Genomic DNA, 22,376 nt, shown 5'->3' with positions numbered 1-22,376 from the left:
TTGAAAATGGCAAATGCATGCTCAGTTGCTTGCGTAGTGACCTCCTAATTGTCACTATTCGGCAGAGGGATGACTACTGGCTCTCCTCATAATGCTTTCACCTCACCACTAAGTCACTGGGCCACTCTGTGGTCTCCTCATGCTGCTGCCACCTCACCACTCTGTTACTGGGCCACTCTGTGGTTTCATCATGCTGCCGTCACCTCACCACTTTGTCACTGAGCCACTCTGTGGTCTCCTTATGCTTCTACCACCTCACCATTCTGTGGTCTGCTCATGCTGCTGCCAGCTCACCACTATGTCACCTGGCCACTCTGTGGTCTCCTCATGTTGCTGATTTCCTTTTTTTTTTAAGTCTGTCTCTCAGAATGGGAATGTACCTACAATGTGAATTTCAGACCCCTCCATGATTTTTAAGTGGGAGAACTTGCAAAATTGCAGGGTTTTCAAATACTCGTGTTCCTCACTGTATTCCTACATCAGCTGTAAATGAAGATACTGTATGTCAATACCAATAAGATAGAAGCCTTTATTATTCCAGTGCCACCGTGCAATACCATCCAGTCTGCACCCTGTAGGGGGACCAGGTCTTAATGATGACATCCGTATTTTTTGTTGGCTTTACTTCTTCCCAATTATCCTTCAAAGTCTCCATGTCCTAAAAAAGTCAGGAAGATGCAGAGAGATGACAAGCTGGATGTTCCTAATAACATATTCTCATTGATATTAGATGATGTGGAAAAGGAGGAAAAGCAGATGGCAGAAGAAGGGCTTCTACCTGTAGGGCAGGAGAGTGCTGGGGTTGGAAATGTGGGTACAGTCCTTGTTTAAACATTCATTATACCTTTTAATGACCAGGAAATTAAAAAAAAATTTTGTTTATATTTTTTACTCCCAGCCCTCCAAAAGCCATATATTTTTTATTTTTTCATTTACATAACCATATGTACAGTTGCAAAAATTGTAGTGGAAAGTGGAATTTTTTTTCCATATAGGGTGGAATTAGAAAGAAAACACAATTCTGACACTATTTAATATGTGGTAAAACTGACCTGTTACTTTTATTCTCCAGGTCAGTACGATTATGGTGATACCCTGTTTCTTGTGTTTTAATACTCAAAATTATTATTATTTTTTTTCATATCCATATTCTGACTACTCCAACTTTTTGGTAATTATTATCTGTATGGATTATGTGAGGGCTTATTTTTTGCGGGGCAATCTGTTCTTTTCAATGATACCATTTTTGAGTGTGTATGATATTTTTATCACTTTGTATTATATTTTTTGTGGGAGGTGAAGCGACCAAAAATTTGGCAAATTGGGCATTTTGACTTTTTTGCATTTCACCGCTTGCCGTATTTTTTTTATTTTTTACATATTTTTATTTACATTTTGGGGAAAGGGGGGTGATTTGAATATTTTATTTTTTTTTTACTTTTCTTTAATGCTATTTTTTTATAGTTCCCATAGGGAATTATAAAAAGCAATCATCAAATTGCTTGTCTCATAGACTCCAATGCATTAGCATTGGATCAATGAGAAATTTACTAACTAATATACACATAGAAACATAGAATGTGTCGGCAGATAAGAACAATTTGGCCCATCTAGTCTTCCAAATATACTGAATACTATGAATAGCCCCTGGCCCTATCTAATATGAAGGATGGCCTTATGCCTACCCCATGCATGCTTAAACTCCTTCACTGTATTTGCAGCTACCACTTCTGCAGGAAGGCTATTCCATGTATCCACTACTCTCTCAGTAAAGTAATTTAAAACTATGTCCTCTTGTAGCAGTTTTTCTTCTTTTAAATAATCTCTCCTCCTTTACCTTGTTGATTCCCTTTATGTATTTAAAAGTATCTATCATATCCCCTCTGTCTTGTCTTTCTTCCAAGCTATACATGTTAAGGTCCTTTAATCTTTCCTGGTAAGTTTTATCCTGCAATCCATGTACTAGTTTAGTAGCTCTTCTCTGAACTCTCTCCAAAGTATCAATATCCTTCTGGAGATATGGTCTCCAGTACTGAGCACAATACTCCAAATGAGGTCTCACTAGTGCTCTGTAGAGCGGCATGAGCACCTCCCTCTTTCTACTGGTAATTCCTCTCCCTATACACCCAAGCATTCTGCTAGCATTTCCTGCTGCTCTATGACATTGTCTGCCTACCTTTTAGGCCTCATACTGCACACGACCGCTGTTGTGTTCCGTGTCCGTTGTTCCGTTTTCCGTGATTTTCTGCAGACCCATTGACTTTCAATGGGTCCGTGGAAAATTCGGAAAATGCACCGTTTGTTATCCGCGTCCGTGATCCGTGTTTCCAGTCCAAGAAAAAATTATGAACTGTCCTATTTTTTTCACAGACAACGGTTCGCTGACCCATTCAAGTCAATGGGTCCGTGAAAAAACACAGAGGCACACAAGATTGTCATCCGCGTCCGTGATCCGTGTCTGTTTTTTTTCCTATCATTTGCAAGGCAAACTTGACTTAGATTTTTTTTCTATTTCCTTCATGTCTGGTGATCCTCCACAAATCAAGGAAGACACACGGAAACAGAAACGGACACGGAACAACAGAACCCCGTTTTGCGGACCGTGAAAAAATACTGTTGTGTGCATGAGGCCTAAGTCTTCTGACATAATGATCCCTAAATCCCTTTCCTCAGATACTGAGGTTAGGACTGTATCACTGATTTTATATTGTGCTCTTGGGTTTTTACGTCCCAGGTGCATTATCTTGCACTTATCAACATTAAATTTTAGTTGCCAGATTGTTGACCATTCCTCTAGTTTTCCTAAATCCTTTTGCCATTTGGTGTATCCCATCAACCCTGTTACAAATCTTTGTGTCATCAGCAAACAGACACACCTTACCATCGAGGCCTTCTGCAATTTCTCTGATAAAGATATTAAATAATATGGGTCCCAGAACAGATCCCTGGGGTACCCCACTGGTAACAAGACCATGGTCTGAATATACTCCATTGACTACAACCCTCTGTTGTCTGTCCCTCAGCCATTGCCTAATTAATTTAACAATATGGGACAGTGTCTGAGTAGCTACCAAAAACACAGCTGAAGTTCTGCTACAGTGGAAAAGCTCTAAGTTAGTCATGAGGACAGGAGGCTGCCGCATACATGCTTCATCTCCCCCGAACCTCGCCGGGGGTAGCCGGAGCTCACCTTGAAGCGCGCGTTTCCGGGTTTTAGGGCGGCCAGATGCCATGGTTATATTTGACCATGGCATGTGCAGACTTAAAAGTCTGCAACCAGAATTACCACCAGTTGTGGACTTTACTGCCAAATGTCTGCTGTTTAAAATAGCAGACACGCCGTGGGCATGGGGCCCACTGCTTTTAAATGCCCTGCCGCCAACGTAAATTTACTGTGGGCAGTTGGAAAGGGGTTAAAGGTGCCACATGGCCATTAACAATGAAGACCGACTATACAGCGCGGTCTTTATTATTAAATGAAAGGCAACTGCGGGCTGCTTGGTTGATCAGTTCTTCAACACAGCATGGCAGCAACCCGTCCATGTGGCCATACCTTAAGGTAGAGTGGCCTCGGTATATCTGATTTATAGCACTTTGTATGTTTAGAAGACTCAGAATGTATCGGCAGCGACTTTCTACTTCGCCACTGCGTTTTGTGCACAGGGGATTTAAGTGGTTTCATTGCCCATAAGAGGAGGGGACCGCAGACAAAAACTCCTTAGCAGGGAGACCTTTTGGATGTTGTCACTTGATACCTGCATGCCAAAGCGGTTAAATAGAAAACATGACCTCACTCTGCAATACAACTAGGATATGTTTATTATGTGTATGTATGCATCACCTGTGATGCTGGATCTCCTTCCCTGGACCGCTGAATGGTTCCCATTCCAAGTTCCTAGTGCGGACACTTTGCTGATTACAGGGGGTTAGACCTTGTGCTACATAAAAAGGAATGGTTTTAATATGTGTTTTATGTCTTGATGAAGGGCTGGTTTCTGTAGCCCGAAACATGTTACTGTACACCTTTTTCCTGTGATTTTGGTGGATTTTATACGATGAGCCAATAAAGAACTATTTTTTACTCCACAAGAAGCTGGATTCTCTTTCTATTGGATATGCTATTAGGCCCAGTTCTGGCCTTTTTTCCATGCTTCGCGGATTAAAGTCAGAGGTGAGAGCTGCAGCCAGTTCTAGCATTGTTTTGAGTATGTTTAGAAGGGATCATAAAAAACAGAAAGAGGTAGAGGTTTGCCTTTATGTAAATTCCTTTATAAAGCCCACACTCCGGGAAGATGTAAGTGGGGAAATGAACATGTGGAGTCACTGTGGGTGGCAAAAACAATAATAAAATGCTGATAAGAGTTTATTATAAGCCACCTAATATACCAGTCCACAAAAAATCTACTATTAAAAAAGAGAGAGCTAAGGCGGCAAAACATAATGAGATCGCTATTATAGGGGACTTAAACTACCCAGATATAGACTGGCAAAGTTTCTTGGCAATAACCAAAGATAATTATCTTTCCCAACTGGTTCAGGACCTGACTAGAGGGACGGCCTTATTGGACTTAGTACTAACCAATAGACCTTACAGAACAACAGATATGCAGGTTGGGGGACACCTGGGAAACAGTGACCATAACATAATAACCGTCCAATTGTCATTTAAAAGAGTCTTTCTCCAGGGAGCCACAAAAATACCAAACTTCAAAAAAGCTAAATTTAGCCAATTAAGAGAGACCATTGGCTAAATTTTGCCAATTGAGACCATTGGCCTAACTAACTGTGGCAAAGTCCTCAAAAATGAAAATGCAGCCACAAAATGGGATATTTTTTTAAAAGTATCCTAAACTGTAATTGTGAGAGATACATACCTTATGGGAATTAGAGGATGAGGAACAAGAAAAAAACAACTATTTGGATAAATAGAAATGTAAAGGGAGAAATAAATGACAAAAAGAAAGCATTTAAATCATTATAACAGGAAGGTAGCAAGGAAGCATTGAAAAACTATAAGGAAAAAAAATGAATATATAAAAGACAGCTAAAAGCAGCCAAGCTGGAGACAGAGAGACTCATTGCCAAAGAGAGTAAAACTAGCCCTAAAATGTTCTTCAATTATATAAATGGTAAAAATTATAAACCTGAAAGTGTTGGCCCCTTACAGAGTGATGAAAGACGAGTTGCAAAGAGCAATGAGGAGAAAGCGTATATTCGTAGCATTGAAAAAGGGGTCAAAAACAGAGCCTAGCGTTTTAGTTTTCCGGTATTGAGATCCGTCATAGGCGCTCAATACCGGAAAAAAAAAACGTCAGTTTTGTCCCCATTCATTGTCAATGGGGACAAAACTGAACTGAACAGAACGGAATGCTCAAAAATGCATTCCGTTCCGTTTAGTTGCGTTCCCAGACCGGAGGGCAAACCGCAGCATGTTATATTTTGCTTTCCGTCCTGGGATGCGGAGCAAGATGGATCCAGAATGACCCCCAATGCAAGTTAATGGGGACAGATCCATTTTTTCTGACACAATCTGCCAAAATAGAAAACTGATCCGTCCCCCATTGACTTTCAATGGAGTTAATGACGGATCCGTCTTGGCTATGTTAAAGATAATACAAACAGATCCACTCATAACGGATGCAGATGGTTGTATTATCAGTAACGTTTTTGCTGGACCCTGCCGGATCCAGTAAAAAGCTAGTGTGAAAGTAGCATAACATCTATTTATGGGTAAACTGTTTTTAAGTTTTTAAAAGAGATGCCATATAACATCATTTTAGTATGGCTTCATGAGAAGGTTTCTATGAGGAGGTAAGTTCTAAGCTTGACCGGGGTGAGTCAGTGGATGTCATATACCGTATCTTGACTTCTCCAAAGCATTTGATACAGGGTAAAGAAAGTAATACATTTTAATAGGTGGACTACAACAACCAGCAGGGGCATAGCTGTAGGCTCATAGGCCGTGGTGCAAGAGTTCAGCTTGGGCCCCCTTCCCTTAGTGCTTTGTGACAAGGCGCAGGGGTGCACCTAACCTTTCTGCTTTCTGAGGCAAAAATTGAAAAGGCACCACCGCATATCAAATTCTCAACCTAACCCAATCCCTCCCATCCTACTGTTAAAGACATACTTGAAAACATTATATACAGCGCTGCAAAACAGGGTGAACCTCTTACAGTGACATCTCCTCTGATGTAGGTATTTGCTTTCCTTATCTTCTCCTTTTATACCAGACTGCCATGATGATTTCTTTCAGCCATCTCTCATACCTGCAGAGTTTGACAAAAAGACGTATTAGTTTCTTACTTTTCCATCATGCTACCACCTTCTGGACACCCCTTCCTGCCACCCCTAATACTGTGCTCACTATGCTCCCCAAAACTTTACTGCAGAAACAGTCCCCTGAAAATACTAGTACCACACAGATAGTGTCCCCTTCAATAATTATTGGCACAAAAATTAACTGTGCCCAGCAAATAGTGTCACTGACACTAGTATTGTAAACATGTCCCCAAAAAATTATTGTGCTAAGCTGAGATTGCGCCAGGGTGCCAACCACAGTAATAGTGATCCCAAAAGTCCCACCAATATAAATAATTATCTGCCAGAGTGCATAGTGTTACCATTGCCCCCTATAGTAATAATGCCCCCATTGTGCCCATACTAGTAATCATGTTCCCCATAGTCCTCCAGTAGTAATTTTCTATAAGGTGTACTAGTAGAACAATGCCCCCTAATAATGTGTACCAGTACAAAAAATAGCCCCTTACAATGTGCACCAGTACAAAAAACAATGCTTTAAAATGTGTGCCAGTACAAAATGCCCCGTAATGTGTGCCACTACAAAAAAATACCCCCTTATTATGCACATCATTACAAAAATACCCCTTTATAATGTGTGCTAGTACAAAAAAAAAACATTTATCTTTCAGATCAGAGTCCCATATTAGATCCTCACATCAGACCCCCAAATCAAATCTCATATCAGATCCCAATATCAGATCCTCAGACCCCCATATCAGATCCTCAGACCTTCAGACCCCATATTAGATCCTCAGACCCCTTATCAGATCCTCAGACCCCCTTATCAGATCCACAAACCCCCATATCAGATCCTCAGACCCCCTTATCAGATCCACAAACCCCCATATCAGATCCTCAGACCCCTTATCAGGTCTTCAGACCCCCTTATCAGACCTCAGATCAGACCCCCTTATCAGATCCTCAGATCCCCATATGAGATCCTCAGACCCCCATATCAGATCCTCATACCACCCTTTTCAGACCTCAGATCATAGTCAGACCCCCATATCAGACCAAATATCAAAGTCAGCCCCCATAGCATACCTCAGATCAAAGTCAGACCCCAATATCAGACCAAAAATAAATAAAGTAACTTACCTCTCTTGCTCTGCTGCTGCTCTTCACGTCCGGAGTCCACTCCTGCACTCCTTGCTGGTCTTCTCTTGGCATGTGCTGCCCTGCATAATGGAAGCGCTCACTAGTATTCGCTTCATAAGATGTACTGTGTCTTATAAAGTGAAAAATTTTGCAATTGGTGGTGTGCTTCTGGCAAGGGGAGCCCTGTGGGCCCCCTGGCTTTGGGGCCTGGTGGCAATTGCTACTGCTGCGACCCCTATAGCTATGCCACTGGTACCCAGAAATATTATCAAAATTAAGGTTATTTAGTTTAGAAAAATAGATGACTGAGGGGAGATCTAATAACTATGTATCAATAAATCAGATTTCAGTATAGAGATATCTCCCATAATCTATTAATACTCAGGACAGTGACGAGGGGACATCCTCTGCATCTACAGGAAAGAAAGTTTTTACACAAACATAAAAGAGGATTCTTTACTGTAAGAGCAGTGAGACTATGGAACTCTCTGCCTGAGGAGGTGGTGATGGTGAGTACAATACAGGAATTCAAGAGGGGGCCTGGATGTATTTCTGGAATGTAATAATATTACAGGTTATAGTTATTAGATTTCTGGAGAAGGGTCATTAACCCCTTAAGGACCGAGGACGTACCGGTACGCCCTATTTCCCGAGTCCTTAAGGACCGAGGACGTACCGGTACGTCCTGACTTAAAATCTGCATTCCGGCGCCGCAGGGGTTAAGCGGAACGGGACGCCGGCTGAAATCATTCAGCCGGCATCCCGTACCAACGCAGGGGGGGGTCATTGGACCCCCCCGTATCGGCGATCGCAGAAAACCGCAGGTCAATTCAGACCTGCGGTTTTCTGCGTTTCCGGTCCATTCGGGTGTCCTGTGACCCGATGAACCGGAAAAAGACTGCGATCGGTGGCGTAATTTTACACCACCAATCGCAGTCCGAGGATTTGCAGAGGCGGAGCTGGCCCTGGTGCTGAACGCCGCTGTCCAGGGTGCTGATTGGTGCAGGGGAGAGAGGCGCGAGATTCAAACTTCCTGCGCTCCTCTCTCCCCTCCTCTTCCTGTCCAGCACCCTGACCGTGCAGCATCGTCCAGCACCAGCTCCTGTGTCCCCCTAAATCGGCATCCATCACCCTCCTGCACCCATCGCCACCCAGGTAGGTTAGGGTCAGTGAGGGAGAGGCACCGTTAGGCAGGGAAAGAAGGGAAAAGTTAGAAAAAAAAAAAAAAAAAAAAGCACATTTATTCCAAACTTTTTTTTTTACAACTTTCAGACCCCAGACCCCCACTGCCACTTGCCCCCCCCGCATCCCCCCCACCACCAGCCCCCCCCCCACCCACCAACCCCCTCCCCCCACCACCAGACCCTTCCCCCACCACCACATTTTTTTTTTCTGCGTGCGCTGACTGGCCGGCACTTTTTAGCGTCCGTCCACTGTTAGCGCATCGCCCGCCCCACCACCCCACCGACCGCTGATCAGCGTTGAACCGCAGATCAGCAAGTTTGAACTTTTTTTTTTTTTTTTTTTCCTAACACTTGCCCATTTTTTTTGCCTGGACTTTTTAGTACGTGAACACCCGTGCCCCCACACACACGCACATAGAATAAAGGTTTACACGCACGCACATACACACGCACACACACACACCCATGGCCCGCCGGGTGTTCTCAGCCGAGGAGGCATATGCCCAGATTGCCTCCGACTCTGAGAGCCCCAGTGAGGATGAGGATGACCCCACGTTCCTTTTGTCATCCGCATCCTCCTCATCATCATCGGATGACGATGAGCCACCAAGGCAGCGGAGACGCCGCCAGGCGGAGCCAGGGGCCACACATGCTAGGGATCCTGTGGCCCACCCTAGTACGAGCCGCCCTGGGGTTCGTACTGGTTTCCCGGCCCACCAAATAAGTTCACCGGAGCCCCCTGCCGATGAACTTAGCTGGTGTCCCCCAGTGGACTTTGAGCCTGAGATTCCGGATTTCGCTGGCAATCCTGGAATCCAGATTCCCACAGTGGGGTTTACTGAAATAGACTTTTTTAGTTTTTTTTTCAGTAACCCACTGGTGAATTTGATGGTGGAGCAGACGAATCTGTACGCCCAACAGTTCGTCGCTCAAAACCCAGGCTCAGTTTTGGCTAGACCCGGTGGCTGGACGCCGGTCAGTGCAGCCGAGATGAGGACATTTTGGGGCCTCGTGCTGCATATGGGTCTAGTCCAAAAACCCAGTGTCAGGCAATACTGGAGTGGGGACGTCCTAGTACCAGACCCCACTGTACAGTATGGTCATGACACGTCACCGGTTTGAGGCCATCCGGAAATGTCTGCATTATTCCGATAATGCAGCATGTCCACCCCGAGGTGATCCTGCCTATGACCGGCTGTACAAGATACGGCCGGTCATCGATCACTTTGGGGCCACATTTCAGCAGGCCTACGTACCTGGAAGGGAGGTCGCGGTTGATGAGTCTCTCGTTGCGTTCAAGGGGAGACTCAGTTTCCGCCAATACATTCCCACAAAGCGGGCGAGGTATGGCGTGAAGCTATACAAAATTTGTGAGAGTACCTCAGGGTACACTTACAAATTTCGTGTGTACGAGGGGCGAGATTCCCGGATTCAACCACCAGAATGTCCCCCCACTCTGGGTGTTACCGGGAAACTCGTGTGGGACCTTATGTACCCACTGCTGGATAAGGGTTACCACTTGTACGTGGACAACTTTTATACCAGCATTCCCTTGTTCAGGTCCCTTGCCGCCAGATCCACGTTCGCTTGTGGGACCGTGCGGAAAAATCAACGCGGCCTCCCTGCCTACCCCCTCCAGGTACCTATCCCCAGGGGTGAGACCCGTGCACTTACCAGTGGAAACCTGTTGCTGGTCAGGTATAAGGACAAGAGGGATGTCCTTATGCTGTCCACAATCCACGGTAACAGCACCACCCCAGTCCCTGTGCGAGGTACCGCGGCAACGGTCCTCAAGCCCGATTGTATCGTCGACTACAATCGGTATATGGGAGGAGTTGATCTCTCTGATCAAGTCCTCACGCCATATAACGCCATGCGCAAAACCCGGGCATGGTACAAAAAAGTTGCGGTCTACATGGTGCAGGTTGCCATGTACAACTCTTTTGTACTATCCCGAAGCGCTGGCAGCACAGGGACATTCCTCCAATTCTATGAGGCAGTCCTCAAAGACCTGATCTTTTCGGACCGGGAAAGAGCAGGCCGGAGTACCTCGGGAACTGGAGGCGCCCGGATCGTCCCTGGCCAACACTTTCCAGGTGTGGTCCCCCATACTGGAAAGAAGGGACGAACCCAAAAAAAGTGCAGAGTGTGTCACAAGAGGGGGATACGGAAGGACACCACAACTCAATGTGACACGTGCCCCGATCATCCGGGCCTCTGCATTATCGATTGCTTCAGGGAGTATCACACTTCCATGGAGTACTAAATTTTTATAATCCCCAACAGTTCACTAGAGAACATAAAACACTATGGCTCTCAGACTTTGGAGACACGAAAACAATTTTTCTTTCCCCAAAAAATATTAGTTTTAGTGCAGGCATCCTCAAACTGCGGCCCTCCAGATGTTGTAAAACTATAACTCCCAGCATGCCCAGACAACCTACAGCCATCATCAGGGCATGGTGGGAATTGTAGTTTTACAACATCTGGAGGGCCGCAGTTTTAGGATGCCTGCTTAGTGTCTCCAAAGTCTGAGAGCCATACATATTGGGCATCGTCGCGTGCGTAAAAGTCGTCGCTATAAAAATAACTTTTTACCAAACGCCTCGGATGAACGGTGTTAAAAATATAAAATAAAAACGGTGCCAAAACACCTATTTTTGGGCAAAATTTAAATTTAAATCCATTTTGCCGGTAATAAAGCAAGGGTTAACAGCCAAACAAAACTAAACATTTATTGCCCCAATTCTGTAGTTTGCAGAAACACCCCATATGTGGTCGTAAATGGCTATATAGCCGCACGGCAGGGCATAGAACGAAGGGAACTCCATACGGTTTCTGGAAGGCAGATTTTGATGGACAGTTTTTTTTTTTTACACCATGTCCCATTAGAAGCCCCCCCTGATGTAGCCTAGACTAGAAACTCCAAAAAAGTGACCCCATCTAAGAAACTACACCCCTCAAGGTATTCAAAAATTACTTTACAAACTATGTTAACCCTTTAGGTGTTCCACAAAACTAAATAGCGAATGTAGAAACAATTTTAGTAATTAAATTTTTTTGTTACATTGCCTCAAAAAAGAGTAATATAGAGCAACCAAAAATCTAATTTACCCCAAAAATTGTCCCAAAACAACAACCACCTTATCCCGTAGTTTCCTAGATGGGGTCACTTTTATGGAGTTTCTACTCTAGGGGTGCATCAGGGGGCTTGAAAGGGTACATGGTGTAAATAAACCAGTCCAGCAAAATCTGCCTTCCAAAAACCGTATGGCGTTCCCCTTCTTCTATGTCCTGCCGTTTAGCCAAACAGTAGTTTACGACCACATATGGGGTGTTTTTGCAAACTACAGAATCAGGGCAACCCATTTTGAGTGTTGTTTGGCAGTTAACCCTTGTTTTACTCCTGGAAAAAACTGATTATATTGGAAAATTTTCCAAAAAATAGAAATTTCTAAATTGTTTCTCCATCTGCCATTAACTCTTGTGGAACACCTAAAGGGTTAACAAAGTTTGTAAACCCAGTTTTGAATACCTTGAGGGGTGTACTTTCTTAGATGGAGTCACTTTTTTGAAATTTCTATTCTAGGGGTGCAACAGGGGGCTTCAAATGGGACATGGTATAAACAAAACCAGTCCTGCAAAATCTGCCTTCCAAAACCCATATGGTGTTCCCCTCCTTCTATGTGCTACCGTTCGGCCAAACAGTAGTTTACGACCACATATGGGGTGTTTCTGCAAACTACAGAATCAGGGCAACCCATTTTGAGTGTTGTTTGGCAGTTAACCCTTGTTTTACTCCTGGAAAAAATTGATTATATTGGAAAATTTTCCAAAAAATAGAAATTTCAAAATTGTTTCTCCATCTGCCATTAACTCTTGTGGAACACCTAAAGGGTTAACAAAGTTTGTAAACCCAGTTTTGAATACCTTGAGGGGTGTACTTTCTTAGATGGAGTCACTTTTTTGAAATTTCTATTCTAGGGGTGCAACAGGGGGCTTCAAATGGGACATGGTATAAACAAAACCAGTCCTGCAAAATCTGCCTTCCAAAACCCATATGGTGTTCCCCTCCTTCTATGTGCTACCGTTCGGCCAAACAGTAGTTTACGACCACATATGGGGTGTTTCTGCAAACTACAGAATCAGGGCAACCCATTTTGAGTGTTGTTTGGCAGTTAACCCTTGTTTTACTCCTGGAAAAAATTGATTATATTGGAAAATTTTCCAAAAAATAGAAATTTCAAAATTGTTTCTCCATCTGCCATCAACTCTTGTGGAAGACCTAAAGGGTTAATAAAGTTTGAAAAAACAGTTTTGAATACCTTGAGGGGTGTAGTTTCTAGAATGGGGTCATTTTTGGGAGGTTTCTATTATCTAAGCCTCACAATATGACTGCAAACCTGAACTGGTCCATAAAAAGTGGGATTTTGAAGATTTCTCAAAAATTTCAAATTTGCTTCTAAACTTCTAAGCATTGTAACATCCCCAAAAAATAAAATATCATTCCCAAAAATGCTACAAACATGAAGTAGACATATGGGGAATGTAAAGTCATCACAATTTTTGGGGGTATTACTATGTATTACAGAAGTAGAGAAACTGAAACTTTGAAATTTGCTAATTTTTCAAAATTTTTGGTAAAAAATGTATTTTTTATGCAAAAAAATTAACTTTTTTGACCCAATTTTAGCAGTGTCATGAAGTACAATATGTGACGAAAAAACAATCTCAGAACGGCCTGGGTAAGTCGAAGCGTTTTAAAGTTATGAGCACTTAAAGTGACACTGGTCAGATTTGCAAAAAATGGCCTGGTCCTTAAGGTGAAAATGAGCCTGGTCCTTAAGGGGTTAATCCAGGGAATTATTCTAATTGCCTGATAGGATTTTTTTTATCCTAAAATGAGAAAAATTATCCTTTACTTCACATGTTTTTGTGCATTCCTCTAGATCCTCTTGCCGGATAACAGACTGAACTGGTTGGATTTATATATTTTTCATATCACTGCCTTAAAGAATGTAAAAATGAAAAAAAATAACTTTTATTCCCCCTATTGAATTTGCAAAAGGCAAATTAACGCTGGTAGTATTATATAGTATATGCCCAATTCTTACATAGTTACATAGTTAATACGGCTGAAAAAAGACATAAGTCCATCAAGTTCGACCAAGGGATAGGTGGGAACGCGAATCTCAGAAGGAAATGAAACTTAGGCTACTTTCACACTTGCGGCAGTGTGATCCGGCGGGCAGTTCCGTCGTCGGAACTGGCCGCCGGATCCGCCAATCTGCTGCTGACTGAAAGCATTTGTGAGACGGATCCGGATCCGTCTCACAAATGCATTGCAAGGACGGATCCGTCTCTCCGCTTGTCATGCGGACCGACGGATCCGTCTTGTACATTTTTCTCATTTTTACCGATCTGCGCATGCGCATGCCGGAACGACGGATCCGGCATTCCGGTATTCTGAATGCCGGATCCGGCGCTAATACATTCCTATGGGAAAAAATGCCGGATCCGGTATTCCGGCAAGTCTTCAGTTTTTTTCGCCGGAGAGAAAACCGTAGCATGCTACGGTTTTCTCTTTTGCCTGATCAGTCAAAATGACTGAACTGAAGACATCCTGATGCAAACTGAACGGATTACTCTCCATTCAGAATGCATGGGGATAAAACTGATCAGTTCTTTTCCGGTATAGAGCCCCTGTGACGGAACTCTATGCCGGAAAAGAAAAACGCTAGTGTGAAAGTACCCTAAGATTTCTACACATTTTCATAAGCATTAATGTCGTTTATTTTTAAGAATTTATCTAAAACCTTTTTTAAAACTGTCCACTGTTCCTGCTGTGACCAAGTCCTGAGGACGTCTATTCCACAGATTCACAGTTCTTACAGTAAAGAATTTTTGATGCTTCTGGAGACTGAACTTTTTCTTCTCCAGTCGGAGGTAGTGCCCCCTTGTTTTTTGAGGGCATTGACATGGAAGTTTTTCACCCTATTTTTTGTATGGCCCATTTATATATTTTTATAGATTAATCATGTCCCCCCTTAGATGTCTTTTCTCAAGACTAAATAAATGTAATTATTTTATTTTTTCTTCCTAAGACCCTCCATGCCCCTTATCAGTTTAGTCGCTCTCCAATCACTCAGAGTTTTCAAATCAGCTTGTATTATATGAACATCTACCATAGACTGCACAGTATTACACAGCTTAGTGTCATCTTCAAAAATAGAAATGGTACTATAAATCCTGTCCGCAATATAATTAATAAATAATTTATATGGTATAGGACCCAGCACTGAACCTTGGGGTACACCACTTATAACTCGGGACCATTCTGAATAGGAATCATTGACCACAACTCTCTGGACACGGTCCTTCAACCAGTTTTCAAACCAATTACAAACTATACTTTCCAAGCCTATAGACCTTACTTTACCTATTAAACGTCTATGAGGGACATTATCAAAAGCCTTTGCAAAATCCAGAAACACTACATCCACAGCCGCCCCTCTGTCCAGGTTTCTACTCACCTCCTCATAAAAACAAATCAGGTTAGTCTGACGACTTCTGTCCTTGGTAAACCCATGCTGGTTATCACTTATAATATCATTTACAGTCACATACTCCTGTATATAGTCTCTTAAAAGTCCTTCAAACATTTTTCCCATGACAGAAGTTAAATTAACTGGTCTATAATTACCTGTGGAGGACCTAGATCCTTTTTTGAATATGGGCACCACATTTGCCTTGCGCCAATCAGTTGGCACTGTACCATTTCCTAGAGAATCTTAAAAAAATTATAAACAGGGGCACATCAATGATTGAACTGAGGTCTTTAAGAACTCTTTGGTGTAATCCATCTGGACCCAGAGCCTTGTTCACATTTACCTTATTTAACTTAGCTTGGACCATATCTACAGTTAGCCAATTGCGTATATTACTGGATGTACTAACAGCACCGGCACCACAGATATCAGCTACTCTCTCTTCTTTTGTATATACAGAGCTATCTCTGCCTTTTCCTTATCTTCAGTGACTAACCCCCCTTTAACATTATTTAGGGGACCTACCAGCTCAGATCTTCTACAAGCATTCTGCCCTAAAACCCACTGTCACTGCGGCCTAAAAACGTATATCAGGTATAGTGTCATAAAGTGCATGTTGGGATCACAGTTGTATGTATTGTGATGATTAGAATCCCCCAGTATGGGTTAGCACGGAGGAACTCAGATGCCACATAAATAAGGGTTCAGGACTGTCAGCAATCACCCATGTCCGATGTAGTTGTAACAGTTTTGCAACTAACACAGGTTACCACTGCTGCCAATGAATACACAAGCTCTTAGCTGGGATGCTACTTCCTCTATTGTGTGGCAACCTGGATATAATCCAATCTCCCCGTGCAGAACTGAGGACTATACGAACTGGCCACTGAGGACTATACTAACCAGCAAACAACACACAACAAATACTGTATACTGTTCAGAGTAAAGGCTCATGCACATGGCCATAGTTTTGCTCCCTATCTGATACACATTTTTTGCAGATCAGATGCCGACCCATTCACACCTGTGTGCTGTCCACATCCTTAAGTCCATTCTGCGGCCGCACAAAAAAATAGAACATGTCCTATTCTTGTTCGTTGTGTGGACATGGCTAGAACATTTATAAAAGAGAGGAAAAAAAGGGTGGCAGGCTCTCGGTTAGTATCCGTCTTTTGCATATCCGCAAAAACAGCGATGACCCTGTGTATGAGCCCTTATACTGTAGTGCAGCTGATCTAGCAAGTGCACCAGCTTGTCCTGTAGTACTACTCCATAGACTAATAATGAAGCTGAGATGATTGCTCACTCTGCTGACAACACATTCAGCCAGGCTGTTCGCTGTTTTTGCAGCCAAGCTATCTGCTTGCCAGTCCCTCATTGCACTGGCTGATCGCAGCTGTCTGGCTGCTTGTTCACCCTAGCTCCCCGCTCACTAACCAACTTTTATTGAGATAAAGCAGGCTGCTGATTCAATAACCTAAGCTGAATCTTGCTCAGCTAAACTGACTGCTTTTTTATCAAGCTGAAAAGCTGAATCATTGCTGAAAATCCTATTCAATCAATCGGAAGTATAAAAAACTTTTTTTCAGCATCAAAATCAGCTACAAAATTAGAGTGTAATATAAAAGCAGGCAAGCTAAACATATATGTACAGATGTAGCAACCCAACACTCAATTCTTAAGCAAACAGTGGCAAGAAGCTTTTAATAAAAAAAATTCAATGGCTTTTGTGACATGACATCACACTGTTACGTGATATCATATTCAAGTTTAGAACGGCTACGTCTGTATATCGGGGAGTCAAGTAAGATAGGTGCTTGTGCAATGAGCAGGACACTGGGTCAGTGGGGTTGCTATGCAGTGGGTCAGTATATAAGTATAATAGTTTGTGATGCCAATTGCAGCTTGCGCAGGTACTGTAGCAGGGCCCTTTAAGATGTTATAGCTCATATACCAGGTGAGGAATGCCAGAGGGGGATAATGTCTCTGTATAGCAGTAGGTATAGTGTCAACGGTGTCTCCTACCTTGGTACGGCTGGACTCCTGAATCCTGGCTCACTTGAAATAAAATTGAGTGTGGTTAGCAGGAGTAATTGAGGAATAATTGAGATCCAAACAGGTAGTAAAGTCCAACTTGAGTTTACTTGGTGATATGCAGCTTTGATCCATACAGGTACAGCAATAGTCTAGGATCCCAGCAGGTTTTGGCAATATGTGGCAGGAATTTATCTATTCTGCTTCTTGTACATACGCCTAGTAGAATCTGGCAGGTATCTATCTTCTGCTCTGTCTGTGGTCTGCTTATAATGGGCCTGACTAGCTGAGGAGGAATTTGGCTTCTCCTGGTCTTTGGATATGTACTCACAGGACTGCTCGCAGGGTATGATGTCTTCTTCCTGGAGATCTATAGTTCTGTGGATGGTTGCTTCCTTGTCAACCAGCTGAGGTAGAAGACTCAGGCTGGGAAGGGTGATCTTTACCTCAGCCGAGGCTCGATCCTGTCTTGGGATCCCTGTTTCTGGGAGCTCCTACTAACACAGCATTCCCCTAGCCGGGGTGGCTGGTACACTGACTAGAACTTTCTTTCCTCCCTCTGAGGTAGGATGTGGGAAAATTCCACTCCTCCTCAGAAAGGGGGAAGCTAACCTGGAATGGACTATTCCAGGCTAGAGATACTAACTATGACCTGCTACATACTGCTGCCACCTGCTGGTGTACATGGAAAATTACAGCAATAATATAGAACAGGCATGGAAAATACATATAATAGAAAATGCAAAGCAAGACTACACAAGATAATAATAACATACACTTAACATATTATGAAGCAGGGTGACAGTAGTTTAGTGACATACCTTAGGATGTTACACTTGGCCAATAGCTATTGAAGGTATGTGGGTGTGATATCAAATTCAATTTTAAAACAGCTACATCTGTATATGAAGGATCTAGGTTAGATAGGTGTTTGGCTGACAGCTATTGAAGGTGTGTGAGCACCTTATGAACCTCACTCTGGTTGAGCACCCTGGGGATGCTACAATTCTGTATATAGTATGCATTATTACTGTGTTGTTATGTATTGTTATATATTTATATATGTGTCTGGCTGTTTGTTCCAGTAAGGACATGAATGACAAGAGTTAACCAGGAAAAGGGCTAACCACCCTGTTTCTTCCCTCTTGGTCGGAGTAGGCTGGTCCTGCTTCCTACCAGAAAGAGGAGTTTCTGCTGAGACACTGAAAGAAGAGGTGGCAAACGTCTTCGAGCTACAGATTCTCTAGGGAAATAAACTATTTCACTTATCCTAAGCCTCAAGTGAATCCTTGAGAAGACATACAGAAGAGCTACATCTTGACGACTCTGCTGTGAGGTGAGGGACTACAGCTAAGACAACCATCACCCAGAATATTACAAGGCCAGTAAGTGCTAACTTGCAGTCATTCAACCTGCCTCCATAATTCTTACTGGTACCAGAAGATTGCGCTCAAAATTCTGCTGCTTTTAAACGTAAGTTCAATGACGTTCAATGTTGCACTTAGACTTTGTTATACATTTAATTCTGGTCTCATTCTTCAATACTACATTTCCACTGCACCGATTCCCAGTAAGCAATGGCCTTAGGGAGTATAACGTGACACAACACTTCATTAGTCTCACTGTCACCCCCATCCTCCACACCGGCTCCTCCAGGGCTTGCTGCATCGAATTGACATCACAAACAGGATTGTGGCTCTGTGCCTTACTATTTGTGGCTTAAATGATGTGTGGAGCCTAAAAGAGATGTTATTGCCTTTCTGGGGGGAATTCATCTGAAGCTACAGCCACATTGTGATAATCCTCTGCATCTGACGCTTCTGGGCTCGCTGCACATGATTCATATGAATCCTTTTTCTTTTTCTGTGTAGATGGACAGCATTGTAAAGTTGATGCCACAGACTCTGATATACTGTTGCTAGACATCTGAACCTACAGATCTTCATAAAAGCCTCCAAACCTCAAAATATATTTGTTAAAATAAGTAAAAAAATGTGTGACTATCAGCTAAAAATGTACGGCTACACACAAGTCCAAGATATGTGAAGCCAATTGAAAGAAGTCATGAATTCTACATCTAATATTGTGTTACGTTGTTTTTATATTTTTCCCACAGATTTTCCACTTTCCTTTGAACATAATCATGTATTTACACAAGAAACAAGTACAACCTTTATATGATATATGTGCAAAACACAATCTATTTCATTAGCAATATGAACTTTCTTTCAAAGTGCATCGAACCCATTGAAATATTCTGAGCACTTGAAACTAATTAGCAGCTTAAGTATTTCAAATATTGACCTTCAAATGTATTGAAATCCTGCATGGTTTTAATCAAATAATGGCAAACCAGACTAACGTGAAGGAATTTATTATTTTGGGATTCTCCAGTATTCCGGAATATCAGACATTTTTGTATGTGTTTTTCTTGATAATATACATCACTACACTAACTGTAAATATATCTCTTATTATCATAATTCGGTTTGGTAAACAACTCCATAAACCCATGTATTTTCTACTTGGAAATTTATCCTTTTTGGAATTAGGTTATATATCAGTAACCGTTCCTAAAATTATAATTGACATCCCAAGAAAGAAAAAAAGTATTTCCTTTTCTGGTTGCATGACCCAGCTCTTCTTCTTTACTTTTCTTGGTGCAACTGAGACCATCCTTCTTGCAGTAATGTCATTTGATCGATTTTTAGCAGTATGTTACCCTCTACGCTACACAAGCATCATGAGCCATAGGGTCTGCTTTATGCTAGCTGCTTTATCCTGGGTCCTTGGTTTCCTGACAACTTTGTTTCCAATTATCAAAATATCACAGTTACATTTTTGCAGTGCCAATGATATCAACCACTTCCTCTGTGAATCTGCTCCTTTGCTGAAACTGTCTTGCTCTGACCCTTATTTTAAGGAACTGACCGTTATAATCTGTGCATCATCCGTCATCCTCATCTCAGTCCTTCTTACTATGATGTCCTATGGATATATCCTTCAAACAATTCTGAGAATTTCATCTGCTACAGGAAAGCAGAAAGCAGCTTCTACCTGTGCTTCCCACCTCATAGTGGTTACGACTTTCTATTCCACAATATTTGCAATGTACATTAAGCCCACTGCCAGCCAAGGATCACTAAACAAAGTGATAGCATTGTTCTACGCTGTCTTCACCCCCCTTGTCAACCCATTTATCTACAGTTTACGTAATAAGGAAGTTAAAGAAGCCCTTGTACTGTTTTTAAAGAAGAGAAGGATATAAATATTTCTTGTTGTCTTTCCTGCTGTGCCAACAGTAAAGTCTATTTTACAGTATTCTACATTAAATGAAATTTTTCTAAATTAAATTGCAAAATTACATTCAAGTTAAAAAAGCAGGAACAATGCTAATGTATACACATTTTTACAGAAGCAATTCTTCACGGTCATTAATACAGATAAGCTGTAGAAGAGCTATGCCTTATATGTTTGCATATTGTAGCAAAAGCAGTTCCAACCACAGTAATGGAGTGTGGAGTAGTCAAATTGGAAATTGGTGGTAACAAAACCTTTTGTAAAGGTTTTTTTTCCCAACGATAGCACTTTTAAATTAGCCTCAGAGCATGAGGTACCTAATGAAAATATTATACCTTCTTGCTCCTCACCACTTTGTTCTAGTTTCCTTGCTCTGTTCGTCAGTCTCCCAGTCCCCACCCTGTTTATTTATAGCCAGGGTTTTGACAGGATCATATGTATCCCTACCTGCAGCCAATGACTGGCCTCAGCGATGAAATGTTCTCAAGCGGCAAGTGACCCAGGAAGGGCATGACACTTGGGGACACTTCACGGATAAGGCAGGTGATTGCATCCAGTGGCACACAATTGACTTCACCTGGACCCTAGTTGGAGGTAAACAGGTCTTCAACCAGAAGATCCCTGAATGGAGCCAGGGCGCCAGGACAGAGTAGCGGAGAAGAGGTGAGTGTAGTATTTTGATTACATACCACATGATTGGGAGGCTAGTTAAAAAGGGCCATAATCATGGAAAGCACCTCTAAGGCCTCGTTCACACTTCAGTGTTTGGTCAGTGATTTCCATCAGTGATTTGTGAGCCAAAACCAGAAGTGGAGCCTCCACAGACATGAGGTAGAAGGGAAAGATCTGCACCTACTCTGTGTTTAGAGCCGCACCTGGTTTTGGCTCACAAATCACTGATGGAAATCACTGATTAAACACTGAAGTGTGAACGAGGCCTAAGAGTCAGAGATTGGTCAGTGGGTTGCTGCACAGAATAAGCAGAATAAAGAGACCATCCAAGTAAATAAGACTGATCTGAAATACCAGACACATAGAGGATCAGCTGCTGTGCCTTTTTAAACAGTGAATAGGTCATTGTGTTTGTAAGGACATCAGACCTTACAGATAGAATCTTTTTGGCTCCCAAAATTAGGATGGTGGAAGGAATCATGAAGACACAGTTGTAACTTAAAGGGGTTCTCCGTGAATTAATAAAATAAAATTACTGAAAATACTTAAATATTACTTTACTATAAATACATTCTCAAATACCTTTTATTAGTTATAATGGTTTGTTTTGTCTAGGGAGCAATCATTATGAGAAATAAAATGTCCGCCGTCCTATTAGTACACACACAAGAGGACAAGTGACTTCACAACACTGAGGTAAAGAGCTGCCTCATCCTCCTCTCTGCTCTGCTTGTCAGGGATAATTATCTTGAGTACAGCTGATAAGATCTTCAGCTTTATTTTGGTAGGAATGGAGTTCATGAGGAGACAGCTGAATTAAAGAGAGGATGGACAGGACAGACTGTGGTAATATGGGACTGTGGTAATATAGCTGACTGCATACAAGTGCTGCTGCTCATTAGCCAGATCCCACCCTCCTCTCTGTTTTTCATGTCTTCTCATGAACTCCATTCCTACAGCAATTTACTTGAAGATCTTTTCAGCTGTAATCAGGATCATAATTCCAGACAAATAGAGCAGCGAGGAAGATGAGGCAGCTCTTTAGTTCTATGTTGTGTGATTAGGACAGGTTTTATGTATACTAATAGGATGGCTACCATTTTACCATATTTACCCTGATTATTGCTTCCCAGACAAAATAGGCCATAATAAATAATGAAATATATTTGGGAATGCATAAAGTAATAATTACTGTATTTTTCGCCCCATAAGATGCACTCCCCCCCCCCCCCAAATGGAG

The 22,376-nt window shown here is 42.3% G+C and overlaps 1 protein-coding gene across 1 annotated transcript; it reads left to right on the top strand.

Annotated features, from left to right (window-relative positions):
* The first annotated feature begins 19,508 nt into the window (after window positions 1-19,508).
* Window positions 19,509-20,432, top strand: LOC122928372 (olfactory receptor 6B1-like). The gene has a single exon (XM_044281150.1). It carries the CDS (start codon window positions 19,509-19,511, stop codon window positions 20,430-20,432), a length of 924 nt encoding a protein of 307 aa, XP_044137085.1.
* The last annotated feature ends 1,944 nt before the right edge of the window (window positions 20,433-22,376 follow it).

The sequence above is a fragment of the Bufo gargarizans genome, chromosome 1 (genome assembly GCF_014858855.1).
Source record: "Bufo gargarizans isolate SCDJY-AF-19 chromosome 1, ASM1485885v1, whole genome shotgun sequence".
NCBI lineage: Eukaryota > Metazoa > Chordata > Amphibia > Anura > Bufonidae > Bufo > Bufo gargarizans.
The sequence above is the reverse complement of the archived record's forward strand: the minus strand, read 5'-3'. Positions and strand labels throughout refer to the sequence as shown.